The sequence below is a fragment of the Manis javanica genome, chromosome 1 (assembly GCF_040802235.1).
Source record: "Manis javanica isolate MJ-LG chromosome 1, MJ_LKY, whole genome shotgun sequence".
Lineage (NCBI taxonomy): Eukaryota > Metazoa > Chordata > Mammalia > Pholidota > Manidae > Manis > Manis javanica.
The window spans coordinates 211,019,089-211,044,844 of record NC_133156.1 but is presented as its reverse complement, the minus strand read 5'-3'; the positions used below and the strand labels follow the sequence as shown (position 1 = coordinate 211,044,844).

General features: G+C 36.5%; 1 protein-coding gene across 8 annotated transcripts; it reads right to left on the bottom strand.

Annotated features, from left to right (window-relative positions):
- Positions 1–612: 612 nt before the first annotated feature.
- On the bottom strand, positions 613–25,509 carry THUMPD2 (THUMP domain 2 tRNA and snRNA guanosine methyltransferase). 8 transcript variants are annotated; one of them, XM_017675553.3, is made up of 12 exons: positions 25,269–25,405; positions 23,423–23,560; positions 20,222–20,357; positions 18,455–18,864; positions 17,461–17,538; positions 15,672–15,724; positions 13,788–13,875; positions 11,654–11,713; positions 10,968–11,039; positions 10,381–10,495; positions 6,224–6,332; positions 613–1,519 (listed from the first exon to the last, which is right to left on the bottom strand). In XM_017675553.3, exons 2-12 carry the CDS (start codon positions 23,471–23,473, stop codon positions 1,192–1,194), a joined length of 1,500 nt encoding a protein of 499 aa, XP_017531042.1. In that variant the 5' UTR covers positions 23,474–23,560; positions 25,269–25,405; the 3' UTR covers positions 613–1,191. The 8 variants fall into 8 exon arrangements, with proteins under 8 accessions (XP_017531042.1, XP_073070173.1, XP_017531040.1 ...); XM_073214072.1 differs by having other exon boundaries at positions 23,423–23,586; positions 25,269–25,403; XM_017675551.3 differs by lacking the exon at positions 23,423–23,560 and having other exon boundaries at positions 25,269–25,509.
- Positions 25,510–25,756: the final 247 nt, after the last annotated feature.

The following is a 25,756-nucleotide window of genomic DNA, read 5'->3' as shown; positions in this document are numbered from 1 at the left end:
TCTACCCACACTCCCACTGTCAAGGCCACTAAGCATCTCCAGGATTAATCCAGTGCAGCATTTGGTAACCGATCACTGCCTCTTCCGCCCTCTTTGTTCATTTGCCATTCAGGCAACCACTCCTGTATTCCTCCTGCCTCAATAGCTGTTCCCTCCTAGAGTGTGTCAGTCCTATGTGGACACTTTGCTCGGGTGCTCCGAAGGCTTAGAACAGCACCTTGGCAGACAGCCGTATGAAGCAGGTATTTGCTGTGTGAATACAGGATAGGCACAGGTCCCACTGGGCTTGCGGTGAGGTGCTCACAGGTAAAAATTCTTCTCTTGTGCCCCACTTCGTCCACTCTGACCAGTGGCCCTAGATACTGGGCCCAGGTTACACGCCACTCCCCAGCTGGAAAACAAGCTCTCTGCTTCTATTTTACAAAGATGGGGCTCACAGGTGAGAAGTTTCCCAGACATGGAAAGGCTATTCAAATGGAACTAAAGTAGTCCCAAAGCTAAGTCACTACACCAGGCCACTGAAAAACTGAGATATTTTCATCAACTTCCTGTTTCTTCTCAAATAGTGAACACAAGGAATGCATTTAAGTAAGAGTGACAGTTTACTAATGCTTTCAGAATAAAAGCAAACCTTTATTTTCCATGACGTTGGTGGATATTAGTTTAATTCATATTGTTATGTTCCCATTAATGTTTTCCATAATATGGAACATATCAAATGTACCGCAAATAAAAATCATTTTCATCCCAATGGAGAAGAAAATTACGGGTTCCAAAAAACCAAGTTTGATATCAAAAGAAGTAACATAAAAATTTCTGCATTCAAAAAAAATCTGATAGCTACCATGTTACCAACCTTGTGAGGACTGCCATACATTTTTCTGTGATCCCTCATAGTTTACGTGAAAACTTTTGTTTGGAGTTGAAGCTTCTGCTCAGAAACAGTGGGGGAAGAGCAGAACTTTCCACATTCTGACAGAACAGAAAGTTGACGAGTCCTTTCGTTTAAATATTCACTAAATGTCCTGTGTCAGAAACATTAAGCCCTTTTAAGTATAAAGCAGAAACTCTAAAGCACCTGTGGCCCGCAGCCATGCCTCCCGTCTTCAGGGGCGTTTACTTCAGGGACGGCCACCTTATGGGGCCGTGCAGCTGACACAGGATCGCACCTGGTGCGCAGCGGCAGCCCTGCTAGCGTGCACAAGAGTGGGACTTCTTATACTTGTATATGAACGCGCCTGTTTTCCCAAGGCTAACTTTGTAGCACTCCACTGGCACTAACGAGCCAAACGGAGGCATTCTGTCGAAGCACTCTTGGTTACTGGCTTCAGATGAAGGTGACACTGACTCTGACGGACCAGCATTCTCTTTAGGGGTCAGGCACTTCTCAAGGCCAGGATTTTTCTCTGTGTGGCTGCCCTTGGAAGTCAAAGGGATGCTTCTGTCTTCACAACCTTTAAGGCACCTGTCGTGATCTTCGCTAAGCAGCAATACAATCGTCCCGCCAATATGAAGCACCCTGTGACAAAAAGTACCCAGTATGAGGGTTTCTTTCTTTTTAGACAACAAACGATTCCACTTGATTTAAAATATTTGGTGTTTTAATTTGAAATTTAATTTTATCTATTTAAACACGAGGATTTTGATAATTAGGAAGTATGTTCTATAATGCATATTCATTATAGTAATTATGGAATCACTAGTACAAATCTGCTTTAATTATCTATTTTTACTCTACTTAAAAGGCAAGCCTCAGAGTAATTTGTAGTCACATTCTAACATGACTGTACAAAGGAAAAGGCAAATGAAAGGATCCTAAAGCATCAGTGCCTAATAAAGGCAGTTGGCTGATGGCAGAAGAAAGTCACCAGGAAAGAGTGAGGACATGATAAAGGAATGACAAAAGGGAAGATGAGAAAAAGAGAGAGAGACCTTGAAGTATCACCTTGTTGAGGAGAATTCACTTAATCATTTGACTAAATTCTGTATAGCACTTCTGTGGAAAAAGTGATGAATCACACACAGTCCTCTGAGTTGCTCAAGAGATTACTGAGCAGGTGGGGAGAGGCAAGTAAAGAGGTGAAGAGTTTGGCAATCCACCCTCCAGGCAAGTATGAGGTGCCGGGAAATACACTAGGTGGGTCCCCAAGCCAGGAACAGGAGAGCAGGGGCATCCCGGCAGACGAGAGCTCCTGTACTGAGGTAAGGACAGGCGAGAGTGGGCAGGCTGCATGGAGCGATGCGCTGGAGCAAGGCGGGGTGCTGGTGGCAGAGAAAGCAGCTGACGGGAAGCAAGGGGGAGGTGGCCCTGGAAGAAGTTCAGGGCAAGGGTGAGTCGGGGTGGTAGTGGGCGGAGTTCTGTTTGCAACGGCTGAAGTGCCCGAGCAACTCGTGGATCCCAGTGGGCAGCTGGAGCCGCGGCCTGGAAGTAATGAGAAAGACTAGGGCTCAAGGGAGAGATTCCAGTTTTCAACAGATGTGGCTGTATGACATGAGACATAAACAATACAACACACAAATCTCTCTAAAAAAATAGAAGAAAATATAATTAAAATAATGACTTACAACTTTTTACCTACCATATTAACAAAAATAAGGATTGCCATACTAAGGATGGCAAGATTTTGAGAAAATGAATACTCCTAAGATGAAAATTGGTGTAACATTGTTGGGACAGCAATTTAATAATAACATATTAAAAATTTGACATGTATATAGACTTTGAATCAGTAATTTTAATTTTGGGAAATTATCCTAGAAGATAAAACAGTAGATATAAAAAAATACAACAGTAGAAGTAGTAGTAATGGAGTAATAGTGACAATGGTAATGCTAGATAATATTTACTGAGCATTTATTATGTGCCAGGCACTCTTTTAAATGCTTTCTATTATGTCACTTAATCCCCAGGACATACATTGTCATTTTGCCAATGAAGAAACTGAGGCACTGTGGTTTTAAATAAGTGATACAGTAAGTTTGAAAGTCATATAAGTCTGAAAACTGTACAAGGATGTTCAGAGCATTGTTCTTTACTAAAATGAAAAATTGGGAATTGTCTAAATGCTCATCCATAGGTATCACTTACAGAATGGTATATACACATAATACTGTATCCACCACTGAAAATTATAATGTGCAACTTATCAGAAAGGAGAGTCATGGCATATTGTTGAGTGATGAGAACAGGTTACAGTAAATTAAGGATGATTATATTTATGAAAATTGAAAACATGTATCCATTTGTATATACACACATGGGAAGATGCCTAGCAGGATACTCGCCAAGTTACTTGTTACAATTTTTTTTCAAATAACGGAGAAAATAAGAAACTAAAAATCACCTGAAATCCTGATATTCAAAAATGAAAGCCTGAAAAAAATGTCTTTCTAGGCATCTTTCCATGTTCATATACACATTATTTTTGTACAAGAAAGCTATTCAGAAATTATAAAGCAATATTTCCTAAATTATCTCTCTGAATACCACTGTAGTATGAGATATTATTTCTTATTAAAAGAATTCTGTCATCAATAAGTTGGGGAAACTGTATCAAACAACATAAGGATTTCTTTTCTATATGTCAACTTGCAAGACTAGGGATAGATGCTATAAGCAGTCCCAAATTATTTGACCTTGGAACACATTAGGCCTTTACCTTCTATGACCCATCTCTGTTCCAAGCAGGCTGGTGTATTCATTGTTCCTGAACAATGTTTATTTGATAAATAATTACTGAATATCTGTGTATAAAACATGCTGTGGTCTCCTTTTTTATTTTTTTCAAATTTCTAAATTTCACTGAAATCCTACTTTCTCAATGAATCCTCTTGAACACAGAGTGACTTCTCTCAGCTTAAGAAGATGAATTTCTAATTTTGTTCACGTTTTATATGGTTATATTTGCGAGGAAAGCTCAAATATTTTACCTCTCTCAGTTCCTCACAATGCTCTGTACTCATGAAATGGAGATGCTAAGGCAATGTAAAGGAGGAAATAATTGAGCTGAAAGTGCATAACTCATGCTACCAGAGCAATCATTTGTTTGACAGACAATCTTTAATTCTGACTTCAAGTTCTTTCTCAAAGAATCCAATTCTGTATTCCATTCAGTGCCAACTATTCCCATTTGCCTATTGTGTACATGTTTACTGACCTCTTGTATTTTCTCTTATTTTTACTTTGACAATTACCCTTCCCTTCCATTTTTATTTAGAGCCATTAATTGTTCATAAGCCAGTGGGAGAAAAATTATGTATACTTAGATATATTCATATATATTCTCACCTACTTCCCAGAAGGATTTGGAGTGTTTTACACTTAAAAATCAGGTAAGAGCTAATAGCTATTGAGCACTTTCTAGGTGCCCAGCACTGTTCTAAGAGTTTTAAATCCACTGAATCCTCAGCACAATGCCACGAGGTGGGTACTTACTTAAAGATGAGGCACTAAGTGGTTAAGCAATGTGCCTGTGACTGAAGAACTATGAAGTGATAGAGCCAAGATTAGAACTCGGGTATTTGGGCTTCAATGCCTGTCCTCTTCACCTGACACTGCTTGTATAAAACCTCAAACTGTAAAAAATGAAAAGTTAAAACCATAAAGACTGTGGGCGGGTGGCAAGGAAGTTCAGTCACAGGAGAAGTTCCTTATGTCCAAAATACATACACTTCCACCTGGTCCCACTGAGGCATACAAATTATGTGGGACATCTTGAATATTTTCCTAATTCTTAGGTACATATTTAAATTTGCAGCTACCATGTGAAGGCAGTTGTATCTATTACTGTCTTATTTTCAATTACCTAAAATAAAAACCAAAACTAGCCTAGAGAAAGTTGGGCTGGTACAATCTTACTAGAACTGAGAGAACTGTCTTCTCCAAATACTGTCCTTCACTGTCTGGTGGGAATGTCTGAAATACGCAACAGTAGATTGTCAGGTTAAGCCATTACTTTGGAAAGTTTCAGGTTACGTGTAAGTCACAACTCACACATACCAATATCCCCCACGGTCTGGCTTGATAGTAGGGCTGCTGAGTTACCTAGTAAGGTGCACAGGCCATGGCTATTAACCCTGGCTGTGCAACAGAATCCACGTTGGGAGTGGTTAATAAACACTGATCCCAGTCAAATCGGAGCCTCAGTCGGAGGGGTGGAGAATGGGCATTAGTGCTTTTCAAAATCTCCCGAAATGATTTTAATATGAAGTCAGGGTTGCAAAATCTGCTTGAGGCCAGGCAGAAGGACAGGAGCTCAGGAACTATCTGAATTATAGGTGCTACTTAGGCAGAGATCTTAGGCAATATACCAAGACTTAGGTAACTGCCTATCAGGGGAAGTTGTTTAGAAATAAGGTAATCCCAAGAGAAGTGTGGAGCACCCAGCTCAAAGGATGGAGGTGAGGTGGCTCTAAGTTGGGCTCAGACTTCATGTCAAGATTTCATTTTCCTTACAGGATCAGGCTTGACACTGAACTTCCTCCACCCAAGACACATGGCTCATTTCTTCAATTGGTGACATTATCATAAATAATGTTTTCCTATTACACAGGTTTTTGAACGTTTACATTGTCCTGCTCTATCAAATGAGCAGCTGTGAAATTTTAATTTGAACTGACCTCTTATTTGTGTCTTCCCCCAAGCATTCTAGGTTCGCTCCTTTATCAACTTAAGTGATCAGAAAAACATATACTCAGGCCTCACTGTTGGAACCTCTCCAAGAAATGCTTTCACTGAATTATATTCCCAGAGGTCAACCTTAGATACCATAACATGAAGAACACTTCTGCATTTTCATTTCACAATCAACATCGAAGCTGCTGTCCATTCTGTTACTCAATGTTCCTTATGTGAATTCTGTTCTGTTGTTAAGCTGTGTAAGCTTGACAAAGTTAATGTTTCTAGAGCCCAGTTTTTCATCTGTGAAGTGTAAGGGATTAACACGTAGGGTTTTTTTTTGTGAGGATTAGAAGCAAATATGTATTCAAATTTCAGGCAATAATGAAACATTATTTTTTTTCTGAATAAGACATAATATAAGATGATAGGGAGTAATTTTTTTTTCAAACTTCTGATTTGAGACCTTAGAAAATGAAAGTACAAAAACTCTAAAATACTCTAAAATACTAGCAAAAGGTAATCTAATCTTAACCAAAGAGCTATGATACATTTTGGTTAAGTTCCCAATAGCTCAAAATTATAGAAACAAATCCAACAGTTTACCTTTCCATTTCTTGTAGAATGCTTTTGATGTCTTTTCCTAACTTAAACTTTTTCCCGAATGGAATGTCAGAAATAATAGTGTTGACACTTTCTGAAGGCAATGGCAATTCTGAAATATAGAAATCAAAGAACCCTATTACAGTAAGCTCAAATATTTACAACATAAATATGAGAAAATTGAAGTATATGGGATTATTTTTGCATGTTAAATAAAATCTGGGGGTGCTAAATATTGTTTCTAAAGAATTACAAGTTCCTGAAAGGCTTTCAGCGTCACTAAAGATAAAGGGTACAGTCATTGTATTCTGTTCTTTGAACACTGGTTTTTCAGTTAGGATAAAATACGAAATGAGAATTTAATTAACCAGAAAATTCAATTCTCTTAACATATTACATGAATAGGAAGTTGGCAGATGTAAGAAGAAATATTTAGTTGTCTAGAAAGACCTTTCACAAAATTATATTCTGTAACTTTCATTTACCTTTCATAGTTATATGTAAAGGTCTGCATGTGTAGATCTATTTGTTTTTAAGGAAGATGACCCATAGCTTTTACTGAATTTTTGAAGGGGTATATAATCAATAGTCAACAAAATGAAGAGTATCACTAAGCAAATTTCAATACACTGTGTGATTACAAAATCTAAATTTCTTTCTCCTCCTTACATTTTTATAAGGTCATACACCCAATCTTAACTTTGACATTTTCTGAGTATACTTTTCACTTTCTATTTATTATACTGTTTCCCATCATCTAAATTTCAATATTGATAATTTAGAAAATGTCCCAATCTTCATTTTGAATAGTATCTAATTCTGTAGAAATGCAAATAAATTTAAATAATCTTCACTCTCCTAAATACCATGCAAATTTTTATTGGCAGGAAATTTAAAAACAAAATAAAAAATCTTGTTATCTGGTTAAGTCTGATGAACACTTGATAATTCCAGTTCTAACCTTTACTTAAGATTAGTAGAGAAAAGGAGTAGGTTGTTAGCAAACAAAGTAACAAGATAATAATTCTTTGAAAGGTAGGCAGGAATTCTTTTTTGGCAAGCCATGTTTTAACTTGATGTACTTAGTTTTAGGGTGTTGATACAGGACACATCCATTTGAATACTGTTTTTCTACTTTTTGAAAAACTACTGAAGACAATGAATAGACAATGAAGGCAAGCCTGGTTATCAAATGTTTTTTTCTTCATGAGGATCCATGCAGTAGTTTACTCTTTAGTTTGGGCCCAAGGCTTTTCTTTTGCCTTATACCCACATACTCACGAATTAGCTGCCCAATTTGTTCAGGTTTGGCAACCATGTTTTTTTCCTATTTTTATTAGCGACTTTCCTACTGTACATTATATAATTTGCTAAACTGCCTTAAATAATTTTAGAAGTTGTAGGCACAAACTCACGTAGAATAGTATTTTGGAAGTTTTACCACTAAGCAGTGCTGTCTCCCCACAGAGCATACAATAAGCCTTGTTGAAAGCTTTAGTGCAGGCTCTCGTGTCAGACAGCTTGCACTTGGCTCTGCGGCTCACTTGCTATGAGACTTTGGGAATGACTGCTTCATTTTCCTCATCTGTAAAATGGGATGAGAGCACCTGCCTCAGAAGTTATCAAGCGAGGTCATTATGGAAGCATTTAGAACAGTGCCTGGCACACAGGGAGCACTCAGTAGTGGTTAGTTGTGGTTATTATTTACAATGTCCTTTCCGATGTGTACAGGGAGATGACAGCCAGGTCTCCACCTGGGCCAGATACCCTCAAAGCAGCTCTGCAGATCATGGTATTTCCCTCTTGTGGCTCCTTGAAGGCCAGGCAGGGCAAAGGCCTGCAGGTGGGGCTCTTTTCTACTCTCCTTTCCTCTAGGAGTGGTTTGTCAAGTGCAGCCTGCAGACCTGCAGACCGGCAGCTTCACCTGCCGAGGACAAGTGCAAATTCGCGCCCCTCGCCCCAAACCTACTGCTTAGGGTGTTATCACAATCAACCGAAGGGCTTTGTGAAACAGACTGCTGGCCCCACCTCTAGTCTGAGGCAGCTTCTCTATCCCTTAGTTTATTCACCTCTTAAATGTTTGGATTTTATTCATTTTCCCCAAAAGGCCTTATTAGTGAAACATGTACTGAATTTTTTTTTATTTGAAAAGGTCTCTGTACTAAATGATAACGTGATGAGCATAATATATTTGGGTCACGTTTGGCCTCAGCAACCTTGAGAAGAGCCACTGTTCTTTGACCACTGCTCTGTAACTTCTGTTTCTTTCCATTGTGGCTGCACTTCTAGGTTTACTGCATTGGATCATGCTCTTTCCTTGTTTGGTTGCTGCTGCTGAATTTTTTTCCTTCCATTTTTCTTTTTTTTTTCTTACTTCACTACATTTAGAAAAATGCAAATCCTTCAAATGAAGCTTCAATCTGTTGTCATAATCCAGAAGTCCATAATTAGTCTTAAATATGTAAAATGTATTTGGCATCTGGATCTGGTCACCATTCAATTTGTAGTCTAAACAGGGACACTTTTGAGAACAAGGGAGTTAGAATTAAGATTATAAACTTTTTGAAATATTTATTATCTGACAAACTAGTTTATAATTTATGGTAGACCTAAGAAAAACACCTGTGCACACTGAAGTTTTTTTTTTTTAAAACCCACTAACTTTCAAAATGTTAACATTAAAACAAGTGAAAGGATTTTTTGTGATGTGTATTCTTATAATGGTCAATTTCTTAAATGTATCAGTCTCTAATTCCATGTCATCACTGGTATTTTTCTGAAGACTGTAGTATTTTTTAATATGGATTTTGATTATTTTTCATGAAATTGCCTGCATCATTCTTGAAAGTTTTCACGTTTATTAACTTTTCTGTATTATATCTTACCTTAAGAAAATGCTTTCTCTATAGATGCTAAAGTAATAGGAGAGCTCAGAGCAAACTGCTACATGGAAGATAATCTCAGCTCTATTTCTTTCATAGGGAAAGTGTAAATATTTCAGACTTCCATCTCAGTCTCTCCATTCAGAGTGCCTCTGACAAATATCACAAGACTAAACTCACATATGTTCTCCCTTATTCTTTTAATTGTTATATCAAATTTAGAGGCAGCAAAAATCTAAGCCCTTTTCACTCTGATTCCAATCCATTCTAGGATATCCATTTATCCCATTAATGTAAAGAAAGCCATTAGAAGATTTTTCCCATAAGATATTCAAGGTGTATTTACAAAATTTCAGAATTAAATCTTGTGCATTATTTAGCTCTCACTGTTTTCATTTGTTCATCTCTTTCTTGGTGTTTTTTAGGGATTTTAATGCCCTCCTGTTGCTAGCTTTGTTTTCAATAACTACAACTCATCAACAGTTTAAAATACTTACCTGTTCACACCATGTCAAAAGAATACAATTTTCTTAGCTGGAAATTAAATGTGCTCATTTTTAAGGGAGAAAGGTATACTAAGGGAAGGGGAAAGAAATAAGGAATGTAAGTCTTTTCTAAAGTAGTCTAAACACCATGAATCTTAGGGAAGTATTATTTTGACTGGACTCAGTAGACCTGATTCTTAGTCATGTTTGTGATTGCTGATTCCCCATAGTAAACAAGGGGTAATGGTTTCCCTCTGCCTAATGGGGTGGCCACTGTTCTGGTTTGCCCCAGACTTCCCAGTCTGAGCACTGAAAGTACAGGTTTAGTAAATGGGGATGGTTGGTTTCCTATATATCACAGGAGTAATGCCCAGTGTAAGCCAAGGGGAGGGTAAGATAATTCAGAACATTTTATACAGTTTATCTGAAAGAAACCCAAGAAGTTTTATTATTATTATTACACTGTTCTCTGTATTTTATGCTTATATTAAGTAATCACTCGTTACAAAATGAGAAATAGTTCAGAAACAAGAAATGCATCTTAAAAAGGCAGGCTTTTATTTAAATGCTTAAGGAAACTATAGAAATGTTGTTCCCAATCATGAATCTTTTGAAAAATAAAAAAAGCATAATTAAAATACTGGAAACAAACTGAGCATTAGTCACACTGACATATTACAGCGTATAAATGATTTAACCTTTATGTATGAGAAATGAGTCTTGTTTTATATATGATTCTAAAAATATTTACATATGTTCATTTTTCCAAATGTTTGCATTTTTAGTATCTTACCTATAACAGAGAACTTGAGTAACTCAATTTTATCCTTGAGGCCTGCAGCTTTCAGATTGTCAGATGCACCTTGCAGCTGTGAGTCACTGACATCAGCACCCACATAATACACATCCTATGAGGAAAGAAATTCATATTTTAAGTATAAGTAAAACCATCAGATATTTATGCAGTTAAGAAAACTTACTTTCATTTTCTCAAATTGTGAAAATGAAATTACTAGATTTGTTAATTCACGTTAAAAGAAACTACAGTATTTCTTTAAAATGATATTCAATAGCAAAAAATTAAAGTTTCTAATCACAATTTAAAAACTGTTAAAAATATTTTACGATTACAAATGCCAAAAGAATTTGGGGAATAGCCTAATCCATCATGACTAATTATTGGAATTATTCATATTTTCCTACATTTATCATAAAGTTTTCAGAAATAACATAGTAATTTAATTGACCCTTCATAATCCCTTTTGACAACAGTAAATAGCAACTCAAATGATTAAGAATAACAACTCCCCCAAAGAGACTCTATTTATAAATAACTAGAAAGTAAATATTTTGCTTGGTTTACCAAATTTTAGAACTTACTGGCCATTCTTTAGCAGCTTCCAAAAGTATTGTTCCAAGTCCACACATTGGATCTAAAACAAATTCACCAGCCTATAGACCGAAATACTGATTGAGTGTTATCAAGTTTATTATAATAGTATTATAAAAGAAAACGAAAACTTGAGGACTCAATATTTCAAGAGTAAAGATTCTTCTTTACACTTCACTAGGAATTTCAGGTGGTTAAAGCTCCAGGAATGAGACCAGTATAGTCAAAGCAGAGTGAACAAGGGGGAAAGTACGGTGGTGACATGAGAGAGGCAGCCTGGTGATTCTATCAAGAGGCACTGGGGTTTATACCATGTGTAGTGACAACCCCAAATCTTAAAGGTTTAAAACAACACATGGCTCATGCTACATGAAAGAGTGCCTGAGCTAGAGAAATAAAAATTTTTATAATTACTTTATATTCCAAATAATTATTATAACTATTATTATTATTATTACTACAGCAGCAGCTAATACTTACACATTTTGTATATGACAGGCACTGTTCTAATCACTTGGATTTTAATTTACTTAATTTATAATAATCTCATAATCTACATGACTGTATGAGATTATTTTCATTTTGCAAGTGAGAAACTGAGGCACAGTGATGTTAAGTCAGTTTGCCAGCCAGTAAGTGGTGGGGCCAGAATTAGAACTCAGGTAGTCAGACTCACCAAATTCTGGGCTGAATAGAGAAGACACACACATGAGCATATCAGGGTAATATTCCTGAACTGGGATTAAAGGAAAAAGTCTTACAAACTTCCAAGCAGAAAGAACCAGGGAGCTATAATGGAAAAGAAAAATCACACTGGCATGTGCCTCTTGTTTATACTACTGGAAGCTAAAGACAGTGGGGTAGCATCCACAGAGCTCTGAGAGCAAAGGAAAGCAACTCAGAAACCTTACACCCAGTCGAGATGGATATGTACAACCAAGATGAAAGGAACAACTTTGAGGATACATAGGAATTCAGACTGTGTATTACTTAAATACCACTTTGAAGAAAATAACCTATGAAAAGACTTTAACCATGCAACAAATAAATCAGAGTAGAGACTTCAAATGGGTAAAGAGAAAGCTGAAGAACAATGGTGAGGAGTGACACAGTACACCTTGCAATATACCTCTGTGTGTTTACACAAAAGTATGTGTATGTTATATACAGTTAAATCTTAATGATTAAGGATAGGTAATGTAAGTGCTGAGTAAGAAATTTTGAAAAAAGGAGGGACATATTTTAAGGGAAATTCTGATAGATAATAATTTAGTTCAGTCTCCGAGTTAGGGGTTGAGAGTAAAAGTAGGTAAAAATGTTTCAAAAGTCTCACTGTAGGGAGGGGGAGTAAGTGTAGGGGTGGAGAAGAGGCAAAAAGCACTCTAAAGACTTCATCTTCTGATAGGGAAGAGGGGGAAGATTAGAGTGCCTTGGTGATAAAAACTGTCTTGATGGAGGAAAGAATTGGTATCTTATTTTAAAGTAAGAGCAGAATCCTATGGGTTTAATTAACAGAGCTGGGGAAGGGAACCATTAATTGAACAGAACAATAAAGTAAAATCACCAACCTCAAGGAGAGCAATGAAATAATTATCAAGTAACTTGATCAAACTGGTAAAAATAAAAAGAGGAAACAATGTAAGGAGCTATAAACAGTAAAATAGGAGGAATACAATCAAGTGTGTCTGCTAATACTGAATTCTCTCATTGAAAGAGACCATCAGAGCAGGATGAAAAGAGCTGTGTGTCTGTAAAAAACACACTGAAAATGAAGTAAAAAATTAAGCGGTGGCAAAGAAATCTTACGCAAATGAGAGAAAAGAAAGGAGAGACAATACTGATGAGAAATGGTGAAGTTTAACTTTAAATTAGCTAATCAAGATGAAGAGATATAATAATAAAAAGGATACAACTCGTGATGAGGCAATAGCAGGCAGAAATGTGTGTACACCAAACTAGACAGCAGCTGAATAAGGCTAATAAAAACATAAAAACTTAAAAATACATAAATAATAATATAATAATATAATGAGATTTTGAAATACCTTTTTCAGAATTGAGCAGGTAGTAAAATAGCAAGCAAAGACACAGCAGACATTTCTTGATTAGAAAATAAATTATTTTCTTATGTCCATGGGACATATATGAAAATTAAGAGCTTGGTCACAGAGAAAAACTTAAATTTTAAGACGTAAAGGTTTTTTTTTTTCCTATTAATGTGATAGATGTGTTTTTTTAATTGAAGTATCACTGATATACAATCTTATGAAGGTTTCACATAACAGTGGTTTCAACATTCTCCCATATTATCAAGTTCTTACCCCTCCCATTGCAGTCACTGTCTATCAGCATAGTAAGATGAGTCGTTACTTGTCTTCTCACGCTGTACTGCCTTCCCTGTGACCTACCTATACTGTGATTGCCAATTATAACGCCCCTTAATCCCCTTCCTCTGACCCACACACCCTTTCCAACCCCTCCCCTTTGGTAACTGCTAGTCCCTTCTCGGAGTCTGTGTGTGTGTGTGTGTGCTGCTATTTTGTTCAAGAAGTAGAGGTTTTATAGGACACCTGATCATGACACAAAAAATGAGAAATAACAAAATACAGCTATCTTTGACTCAGCTTCTTCATGGCCAAAATACTTTCAGAAGCTCAACAACATATAAAAATATATCACTACAGTTCATAAGTGTGATGGCAACAACAAAAAAGAGCAAAGAAAAGGATAAAAGAGAGAAGTGAAAAGATACCCATTGATAATTACAGAAAGGTCCTTGCTATTAATAAGAATTAAAACATTTTCCTTACCTTAATTTCAGCAAGAGAGGCCATTGCCCATGCTATGGTGGATCTTAGTCCTGCTGTCTTGATGTAAGCTCTGCTGGCTAAAGGAACCCTACCAAGATACAAAGATAAAAGATATCCTCTTAGTTAGAGAATATTTTAACCTTATTTCAAAAATACCTTCTCTAATTGGCAATTGGCACCTTGTCTAACCAGCCAGTGTGGTACTTTAGAAAGGTCAATTTTTCAGACAAATGAAATTTAAACACTTAAGGGTTTAACTTATAAAAATCTAATAATTTATAGAGAAATCTTTTTCAAGTTTTTAGATACTTCCCTGTCCTCTCATACAGAAAGACCTTTTCTTGCTGATCTGGGGTCATCAAGAAGAACATGCTGTTTATGATTTAGATGTAGCACTGGAAATAGGGCTGAATAAATGCTAACCCTTGAAATCTATTTTCTAGAAAAAGTCCCTTTGTATGTTTGCTTTTCTGCTCATTTGCATCTTTCTCAAAAGATTAAATGAAGCATGACATTGCATTGTCAAAAATAATTTATGGATTAAGAGTTGAAGCAGACATCTCCCAAATGAGTTCACTAGCCTCCATTATGTATCACTTCAAATTTTATCTGCCACCAAGGGTTTCCAGACTTGACAGAAATTTTCAAAACATTATTTCTACCTTTCTAATGCAACACACAAGCATTTCTTTGGAAATTTCAATGCACTTTTCTGTTTTATTTATACTGTTTGTTGGTAAGATACGAAGATACAATTTCAAGGATTGGTGCAGTTGTTTGGGCCAGACTTATTCCAAAACTACTAAGAGAGTTTTTCTATGAACATTAAACAAAGGCACACTGTTTTCCAGATGCTGTTTCTTTCATCTTTCATTGCCTTTAAGTTATAAGGGAACTCTGCCTGGTAAACCCACAGAGTTTGTTTTTTTTAAAGGTTTTTTTAGGAAATAAAAATTCACATTGTAAATAGTACTATATCCATAGATTCGAATCTGGGGTATAAACTTTGCAAGGGGAAGACTATAAAAATATTTTGTTCTCTGAACCTTAATTCTACAGGCTAGTTTCGACAATCATCTTGTTACAAACCACATTAGTTAAAACCAGAACTGGGAGATTATTTTTTACTCTAAATACCAAAAAAAAGAAGCTTGGTATGGAAAACTGTCTTTGCCTATATGTATTACATAGTGTTTTTCTAAGCCTCAGGAATTTATGTAGACCTTTTGAGAGTTTTGACAGTTGTGTGTATATTTTTACTAATGGAGGTTTTATTTTATGGGAGCAGACCCTATTAATATGTGACAGAAGTGAGTGTGTTATTTTGGGTAAACCTGGGCAAACTGATCTGCTGTTACTTCAACAAAAAGGCCCCACCATATCAGTATTATAAAATTATTCCAGGGAAGGAAGTGTTCAGAAATAAACTCTTTGAAATAAAAACAATTCTGTACATTAGAATCTGGCTAATGTGTTTAATGTAATACAAAAATAAATGCAGCTTTTGATCCTCTTCTCCACATACAGGCATTTCTTCTTTATTTTCTTACACATTATCTACAGGCAAAGAGAAGACACTCTGATCTACATCTCTAGCCTAGACCTCTCACTTGAATCCCAGATCTTCATCTACAGACATGTGTTTGGATACTTCTAGCTTGGAGTTCACTCATGTACTGAAAATTCAACAGGTATAAACTGAGCATATACTCTCCTTTTCCAGTCTTTCTTATTTTGATGTTTCTTCAAGTAAAGAACTCAAATGCTTTGCCTTTACCCCCCTCTGTTGTATCAATGTTTCATGCTATAAATAAAAAGCATAGTGATCTTAATTTTACAATCTCTCCTAAGGGACAAACCTGAAACTTAGAATACGTTATCTACCTGAGCACAGGAATTCCCACCACAGAGTAAACATCGTTCAGATGTATGAAGATCTGAAAGAACAAATGCAGAGATTAGAATGGAACAGGAAATATATTACCAAATTATTGGCAATCTGAAAGCTTCCATTTTGAGCCTATATAACCCATACGTTAGTAAAAAATTCCAATGCCTTGTTTGTTATATGTGGAAAAATGTCCCATAATATTCTTTCTTGAGCATGGGCAAAGTGAATTTTAAATATATTTCATAGAAAAATTTTTGGATCAATTTGATATACAAGTTATATAGAGAATTATATTATGAAGAACTCAAGATCAACTTTTTTTTCCCAGAGATTCTCTGAATTATCCTGGATCGGACTTCTCATTTTGGGGTAGAGAAGGCTTCCTAAATCCACCCTAATTCTAATCTCAAGTAAGACTTGAAGCCATACAGGACCATCACAGGCTACACATATTCTCAGGGTAACTGAAAACTTTCTTCAGGCCAAATGCATTGTAGCAAAGGTAACCTTTTCTCCCTCTACTATCCACAGGTGGGCTTCTAACTCTCTATTACCTTTCTTTGGTTAGGCCATAAAGAGGATTTAAATGTCTCAAGTTATAATTAGGTAACACATGAATTTTAAAAGTTAGAATCTTACTCTTCTAGTCTGATGAGGTTTATGGGACATTCTAACTGCTGTTTGACCTCAGGAGAATTTGACCCCTTATACTTTCACCACAAGATTTCTTTTTTAATGTATAGTTTAATCAGAATTACTCCAATACTGATACATTTTTATTAAGAAAAGAATGATCTGGAATGAACTCCCTTTAGTCAATGTAAAACCTTCATCATTGAAGCCAAACTTTCCAATTTTTTATATTATTCAATTTAGCAAAATTGTTTATTGGGATTCTTTTCCATTTAATATTTATACTAACGATATGATATATTGACATTCTTATATGTCAAACGTTAAGAAGAGCTTCTCCCACTACAATTTTTTTCTATTAATTTTGTAAAACAAAATTTGTTAAGAATTGATACTTCTGTCAATTTTGGTCATCAATTTTACTATGTGTGATTTTAGTGTTGTCAATTTTGTTTTATGTTGATTACTTCCACCAATAATAGGTATTACTAATTGCATTAAATGGCTGACAGGAGAGGCTAACAAGAATTATTTGGGAGCTAAACTACAAAGAAGACTGCAATTTTGAGACAGTACAATGGAGTCGGGGGGATGGAAAGAAAGAAACTCACAGGGCAGAAGATAAGAGATCTGGAGAGAGGAGATGAAAAGGGCATTATGTCCATGTGTTTTACTTTGTTCCAATTAAAATAAGTATAACTGCATTGAATCAATTTTGAAAATAGAAGAAAAGAAAAACATAATCCCAACAACCCTAAGGAAGCCACTATTGACATACTATTGAATTTTGTGGAGGCCTTTTTGTTTTCTATTCACTTTTCTTTTTCTTTAAACATTAGCTAGATAATTTCTTATTACAGAGACTTGTTATATATTATAGTGATTGTAGAGAGTGTTTCTGCAAACTTACAATAAATGTTTTTTAGTTCAACTAAATCCATTCCAAAATGTCTTATTTGGGTAAGACATTTCCCAGTGAAAACTACTAGATTATCTGTATTCTATTGCTAAGAGAAAAGAGACTGCTGAACCTATGTAGACAAGCTTTTTAAAACTCTACAGCAAAATGGAAAAGTACAATAAGAACAGTTGACACTGTCTTTGCAGAATTAAGTTACAAGCACATAAAATAAAATGAACACTCAGTACCTCTACATTTGGAGTCCTCAAATCTGCTTTCCATCCAAACTGTTTCATCAGAGCAATGCCAATTATTCTTCCTATCTCCTGGAAAAGCAGCAAGTTATAGAAAAGATGAGAATACTAAATATGAGAATGTTAAGTCTAAATGCAAGCAAAAATGAAGAGAGGCTATAGGAAAATCATGTCAGACTATCTGGTGGTAATTTAGGGTTACAATTTTAAAATATGACACCAAAACATAGTCTATTCAAGGCAATAAGGCTGCATTTTAACTCTTGCACCCAACTTATCCTACAGTGTTGATGTCTATTCATATCTAACCTCTATTCTTAATAAACTTTAGATATATATGAGATACCCAGATCATGCATGACATGATAAAAATGGTCATTTTGGATTTCAGGAAGCAGATGTAAGTGGAAAGATGAATTATTTTAGCTACTACAATATGATGTTTAAATGTTACCAGATCAGCAGCATTAGACTCAAACTTTAGGATCTGTCTGGTTTTAAGGTTGACTAAAGGACCCAGACCTATGCTCTTTTATCATGAACTATATAAGGTGTTTTGAAGGAAACTGTGGTGTTCACTCTCCCCTAGATCATTGAGGCCTCGAGGGCATTTGTGTTTTTGCAGTCTGGGTCCCGGTCCAATCACACACACAGGGCCTGCCTGTGCAGAGCAACCACTTAATAACACAGATATGAAGAGACACCCAGAAAGCTAAGGACAATGGACATTAGGGTTTCCAAATGCAAAGGGTATCTATGGATTTAAGGAAACTTTTAGGGAGAAAATAGGAGATCATTGCATGCAATGGCATACTACTTACTCTCAAGCCCTCAGAGGTAGAGATAAGAAAAATGCATTTTTAAAGATATTTAACTATATGACTTTAGGCACAGTTAACTCTTCTGTGTAAGGTTTACGTCGCATTTTAAATCTAAGGAGTAGTTGATTCTTGTAGAACATGGGACCCGCGTCGGGAGGTAAGCATACCTGTGCAGTGCAGGTCTGGGCAACAGCTCCGCTGCAGCGGCAGGACACTCTGAAGGTCAAGGCGTTCTGGTCATGGGCATCAATGGCTTTTGCTACATTATTCTGCGATTGTGCTTGAAATTTTTCTCTTTCAGTGATAAAATCTCCTTGTTCCAGTGTTTCCTTTTCTATTTGTTTTTCCAGCAGGCATTCCCTATTTTCTTGTATCTCGTGGATTTGTTCTGCTTTTAATATCTTAGCAACAATGGTGCCATTTTCTTCCGTTTTTCTTTTTAGCGGGTTAGCATCCCTTTGAGAAACTTCTTCCTTTTCTGCATCAAGTTGGAGCAGATTTTTCCAAATTGTAATGGCATTCAACCAACTTTCTGGATCATCATTGACAAGTCTTTGGATTTCATTAAATATTTTTCCTAAATAAATAAAATCTGTTAAATCCTATATTGAGGTTCTAAAGGCAGTCTATTACATTCATCATCCCCAAACTTCATTGTTTCTTTAAGTTTTATTAATTGCTTCATGAATAGTGACTCCACCTTCATCTGGAATTTATATAATTCAAGAATATTGTACACAATGAAGTTCATTCTTATAATCTCTACTTATCATCAAAACTGTTTTAAAATATACTTTACCAAGACCATTTGCCCTATGATAATATATGTCTTTTCAATATATGCATAGACCTGGAGTGTGTATCAGCCTTTAAAGTAATGCTGATCTTGCCCATCAAAATTAAGTTAAAAGAATAAATTGTAAAACATAGTGCTCAGAAACAGATCAACTGAATCTTGGAACTATTTTTGACCATACAATATTAAGACACATGATAAAGTTGCCATAATGCCACACTTCAGATATACAATCCCACTTATAAATTAGGGACTGCTGGCATGCACAATTAAATTAATCTTTTCTTGACGAACAAGGGTCATCAAGATGACCCAACAGTTAATTACTGTAGTTGTCTAAAGATGAGAGGGCAGAATACTGGGATGAAATTATACTGGCCTTGCAGTATAATACTTTAGGATTTGCTTTAAAACAATTTTCCTGTCCTGTCTTGATTTCTTGCCATTTGTATCTTTCTTGGCTCCGTTTATTACAGACTACATGATTATATGATCTCTTGTACACAACCAGCAATCAAAATGAAGTTTAAGGCAATATTTATTCCAGCGGTGTCTGACTCTTGTTTGTTGCTTTTATCAAGATCCTTACATTATTTTAGTAGCATATATATAAAACTAAGAAGTGGACAAGAAATCTCTTAAATTCCCTTGAACTCTCGTGCTTTATAAATGGGTATAACTTTATTCAAAACACTCAAGTTACCCAAAGCAAGAAATTTTACTATATAGTATTTTTCCAATTAATATCACTCATCAATTAAAATACACAAGGTGACATGTTTTGAACAATTGTTAAAACAATGCATTTTGGGTAATTAATACTCCGACATCTAAATAAATGCAACTGACCGTATGTCTCTCTAGTTAAGATGTACGATCATCATTCTCAAGGGAAAACATGGCTTAGGATGCTAAAATCTCAGAAAATACACAGCAGATTGCAAAGAGAATACACACAATTAGGTGACAGTACAATTAGGTAACAATATTCAGGAAATACAGAAATATACATAATTAAAGGTCCCATAGGTATAAGTGAATTTTAAAAATGTGAAATGGCTGCACATGAATCATCAAGTAGGAAACTTAGAGGAGGGTAATATATTGTGTGGGTAAAAGCAATAGGCATACACTGTACCTTTACATCTAGAAGAAACTGTAAGTGGGAACTGCTTTTTGATCAGCAAAAATAATCTTTCTGCAGATTTTAATTTTTTCAGCATATTCAAATCAGAAGAGGTGGTGAAAAAAACTTTTCCTGAAATATATTCAATCTAGAAATAGAAAAGGTATTAATGTAGTACAGTATCAGAGTAAGAATTATTTCCCCCTCAGTGAACTAAAACATAACATCAAGATTAACAATAATATAAATGACTATTTCTGAAGTGTCCTATTTGTTAGACACTGTACTAGGCACCATGAATATATTTTTTTCTCTCATCGTAATAGTAAGCCTCTAAGGTAGATTTTATCACCCCCACTTTACAGATTGGGAAACTGAGGTTTACACAGGTTTAATAATTTGTATTAAGTCATGTAGTCAATGACCAAGATCATAAACTTTCTACATTATGTTACCTTTTGTAAAGTGTGTGTGCATACACTGCTGGAAAAATAGAACACAAAATACTCAGTAATTATGTTACAAATCTCACACAGTATTTAAAAGTGGGCAAAGGAAAGGGAAAATGCAAAGGACAAATTAGGTGTCTAGCCTAAGGTTAACATCATCAGTAGGTATGTATTAAATCCCACCTTGTGGTCTACCAGGTGGCATACAGCATACATCCTAAAAAGGAATAATAATGTAACAGACATACACTGGTATGCAAATTAAAATGTAAACTTACAAGATGACTTGAATTATATCCGGAAGGAAACTACAAAGTTAATACAATAAGCACACTATAAGGTTAGGTACCATCAGTAACAATAAATATGGAAGTCATCATTAGTAAAAGTTTCAGGGAAGAATCCTGTAAGAATTGGGAAAAGGAATTTTAACACAAGAACAAAGGGTAAGAGGTGGGAGAGACAGTCTGGCTGATGGAAAGTTTAAATCAGCGTGGCAACATTTGCTGTGTTATGTTGATGGAGAGTGGCAGGTGGATGGACGGTGTAGCTCAGGCTGGCTTAATAAATGGTCATGAAATTTTGAGTACTACAGATGGTAATGATCAACCATTACAGACTTCTGATGAAAACTGTGACAGCACTGAATTAGCTGGCAGAAAAAATTACTTTGGAAGAGGCATAAAGGACTGATGTACATTACTGAGGTAGAAATAATGAGATGGTGGGCTGCGGGAGCTGGAAAATGAATAGAAGCAAGAAATATGCATCAGAGAGGATTTGGAGACACGATGGATATGTGGTCAAAGTCTGAGGAGGAAGGAAAATGAAAAAAGCACTCCTAGAGAGTCTGATGAGGAAAGGCAAATGGTGCTTGATATCGACAGAATCCTAAACTGTCTTGGGTCACCTCAGCACTCCCAAGTTCAGAATAGGTGTGCATTGTCCTACAGTTCTTTCAGCAGTGGCCATGGCTGGCTACCATGGTTCTAAGTCATCTTCTAGAACTGAGGCAACAGGGAATTTGGGGTATCCCATATGTTTAGGCAGCTCCCATTCAATGGGAACTTGGAATGCCAAGTGTTTGGGTTTTTTTTTTTACTTGATGTGGTCTAATTAAGATTTGGGGATGGTAATTTGGGAGTTACCATCTGATGAAGGAGAATCTCTGCCAAAGAAGCCCGAGGTTGACACCAATTAAAACCCAAACTCTTCTAGATGTAAGATTAACAAGCTCTGGGGATCTAATGTATGGCATGGTGATTAGCTAATAATACTGTATTATATACTTCAAAGTTGCTAAGGGACTGTATCTTAAATATTCTCACAATAAAAAGGTAATGGTAATTATGTGATGGGATGGAGGGTGTTAGCTAATACTATGGTGGTAATCATTTTGCAATATATAAACATATTAAATCAACATGTTGTAAACCTTAAACTTACATTATGTTCTATGTCAATTATATCTCAATAAAGCTGGAAAGATAAATAAAAAGAAAACCCAAATAGCTTAGGTACCTGCAATGCAGCTGACCAAGATAGACAGAGAATGTGGGGAATGGAAAGGATGTTTAGAAGTCAGTATGTAAGGGGATAATGAAGTAACTAAAACAAGAACTGGTTTCTTTCCCACCAAAATCAAAGCTAAACATATACCTGAAAGTGCTTAGAACTTGAAAACATTGAAAAATGTTTAAAAAGTAAGTTTTTAAAAATGTAGATTTTATGTCACTTGACATAAAAATATAGCTGATATTAAAATGATCACAAAACAAGTTAACAGACAAGAACACCTTGCCAAGATTCTGGGGGAACTGAAATAAGTATTTTACTGAAAATGTGTGGTTTTAAGATTCAAGTCCTATAAACAAACTGATGCAAACATCTCTAGACCAGTGACTTTAACCTAAGTAGTTAGTGATCTAGACATTAATTTATAGTTATTCAATTGTACAAAGATCTTAACTTTTCGAACTTGAATATCAAGGGAAACATTTTAAACAATTACCATTTTCTAAAAATGTCATATTTTTGTTATGGGGGATAAGGGAGAGAAAAATAGAAAAGAACATGTCTGAAAATCAAGTTCTAAAAGGTTTAAGTTATTTCGGGTTGTCAAATCATAAGGATAATATTGGTTGAGGCATTAAAATGCTAAGTACATTCTTAAAACCAAAAACATAAGGGCTCCATTCCTTTTGTAAGTAATAAGCATGCAATATGTGATCAGTAGTAGTTTACTAAATTATGAAACAGTTACTGTGACAATCAAATAATTGTATGTATGACAGCACCTTTAATGTTTTACCCTTTGTGAAGATGGTATCTTAAAGTAGTAGGCAGAATGAATTTTGGTGCTTATTTGGAAGTTAGTATTACCTTTTTTCTTTAGTTTACTGCTTATAACTGACCACATCAATTAAATTCAGATTTTACAATATTAATTTTCTTCAGTGAACCAAAGTTTCTAACAGACTCTCATCATTGCAAGAATTTTAAGTATTCCTGTCCAACTCATTCTTTGGGAACATTTATCAAGCACTTAGTATTTGCCATACAGTCTACTGTTTGTGCTATCAATCTTTTTATCTCAAGGAATTGCACTAGTCTTTTAAAGTGGGTATTATCATCTCCATTTTATATCCCAGGAAAGTCAGCCTCAGAAACTTGAGTAATTTGCCTAAATTTAAAAAACCTGTTAAAAGACGATATAAGGTGTGAACACATGCTTTTGACTCCAAAACCTACAGACACTCCTTACCATTCTGTAGCAGAAATAATCTACATCCCATGTTCCAGGAGGGTTTCCCATGGTAACTGAGTGCTGTCACAGGGCTTCAAAGCGCGGGAGAGTCAGATATAAGTCCTAGCTCCACCACTTAGCATGTTTTCTTTATTTCTTTGTAAAATAGAGATAAAAATGACCTATCATAGAAGATTCCTTTGAGGATCAAATCATATTATGTACATAAAGCATCTGACACACTTTAAATGCTTATAAATGTTAAATGTTATTACTGTTTAAGGATTGTCTTAACTTTGAGGGTCTACATTGTGAAACTGTGATGGAATTTCGGAGGTTACTTGTTCAGATCCCCTTTCCAGGCATGTCTATCCCTAAAATATACACATCAAAATATGGAAATTTCCAAGTCTCTTGGTATTTCATTCATCTCATTGCCAAGAAGTTTTTCCCTATAATTAACTATATTTTTTCTGCTATGATTAAAAAACTGGCCACCTCCCCAACCCCCCACTTTGTCTTTAGAGAAGGAGTACAAGCAGAGAAGGTCTCTTTTTTCTGATCATCTAACGTGCTCTGTTTAGGTCAAGCCTTCTATTTTTCATACCAAGAACTCTTAAGATAACTTAAAAAACAAATAGTATAGCACGTCATGGCCACACAATGGTCAAGGAACTGGACCCAGGTGCCAGCCTGCCTTAGTTGAACATGATTACACTCATGCCTGATTTTACAGACAGCTTGGGTTTGAATCCCAGCTCTGCCAATTTCTGGTTATGACTTGAATAATTTATTGGATTTACTGTGCTTTATTTCCCTTTTCAGTTAAATATGGAGCCTACCTCATACTCATACAGTTGTGAAAATTATACAAGAGACTACAGAATAAGGACTTAAGTACCTGTGCCTGACACCTATTAAATGCTTAATCAATTGTTCTGATATTGTTGCTTTTTTGGATTAGTTACATTTAACACGATTAAAATATGTGATCAAAATTACAAATGGTGGGTAGTCTAGTCTAATAAGACAGATGCCATTCTTCACGACCCCTTCTATCTGCGCCCCCTGCACTGCACAAGCTCTTTTTGCAGGCTTCCCAAACAGTAGAAGCTGTCGGGGTGGCGTGGTCAATTTCATTAGTAAGATTTTCTTTTCCAAAAACATGTCATTTACACTGTCATACATACCCCATTAAGATACCACCTATTTTTCCTCTGCTTTCAAGAAACCAGCTCAGAATGTTTTAGAACTTAAACTGCTGTTTAAAATCTTGTTCATTTCATTGAAATTAACAACAGGTAAAGTAGCAGCAAAGGTTAACTTCCTCCGGAAGTTGTAATAGGAGACCTCCAAGGGTGCATTACTTTTCTAACTGCTATATACTACGTGTTTAAGTATATTTTAACTACCCTGTATCATTTAATCTTCCCAATAATCCTATGAGCTAAATATGGTCAGGGAACTGACAAGAGTCAAGTAACTGAACCTGAAGAGTACTGTTTGCATTTAAAGTAAAGAGAACGGAATCTAACTCTGACGGTTCTAATTACTGCTTAGACACTATCAACTATTTTCTCGTAAATAATCTAGGAAATAACTTGCCTCAACGCCCTTTAAAAAAAAATGTCAGCCAGGAGATAAGCGGTATTGGATGTGTAGGGAAAAACGACTGGCGGTTTTTTCCAGCAATAATTAAAGCACCTCCGAGGGCGGGCACCGTCGCCTCGGTCAGTTTGGGGACTGAGAATGGGGGGCGCTCCGGGTGCGTTCCCGGGTCGAAGCCCCTGAGGGGGGAGGTCGCCGGCTTGGCGGGGCAGGGCCGCCCCTCTTCCCGCCCCGGCGCTCAGCGAGGCCGACTCACCTGCGTGGCCGCCAGCCGCGCCCGCACCTCCCGCATCAGGAAGGGCTCCAGGCCGCGGCCCGCGGTGCAGAAGAACCGGGCGCCTGCGGCCCCAGCCGACAGGGGATCTCCCGGAACCGCCATGGCAGCTCGGGCGCGGCCCCGCGGCGCCAGGGTCACGTGGCCTCGAGCGTGCGCGGCGCGTCCCCGCGCGCCACCAGAGATGCCGAGTGGCACCAAAGGCGAGCGCGGGTGTGGAGAACCCAGGTCAGCAGGGAGAGGCCCTTGGGGAAGGTGGCGGGTCCCCTTGGCAATAAACGTATTACTTGGGAAGAATAGAATCCGTATTACCAAATGAACAGCATTAAGTTAGCCATGTAGTTACATGAATCAGATATATAGAAACTACTACGGAAACGACTCTCTGGCAAGTGCTCTCACGCGCTTCACGACGGGATGCCTCGGTGAATGACAGGGTACCCCCTGCCCTCCTCCCCTCCTCCTCCCCA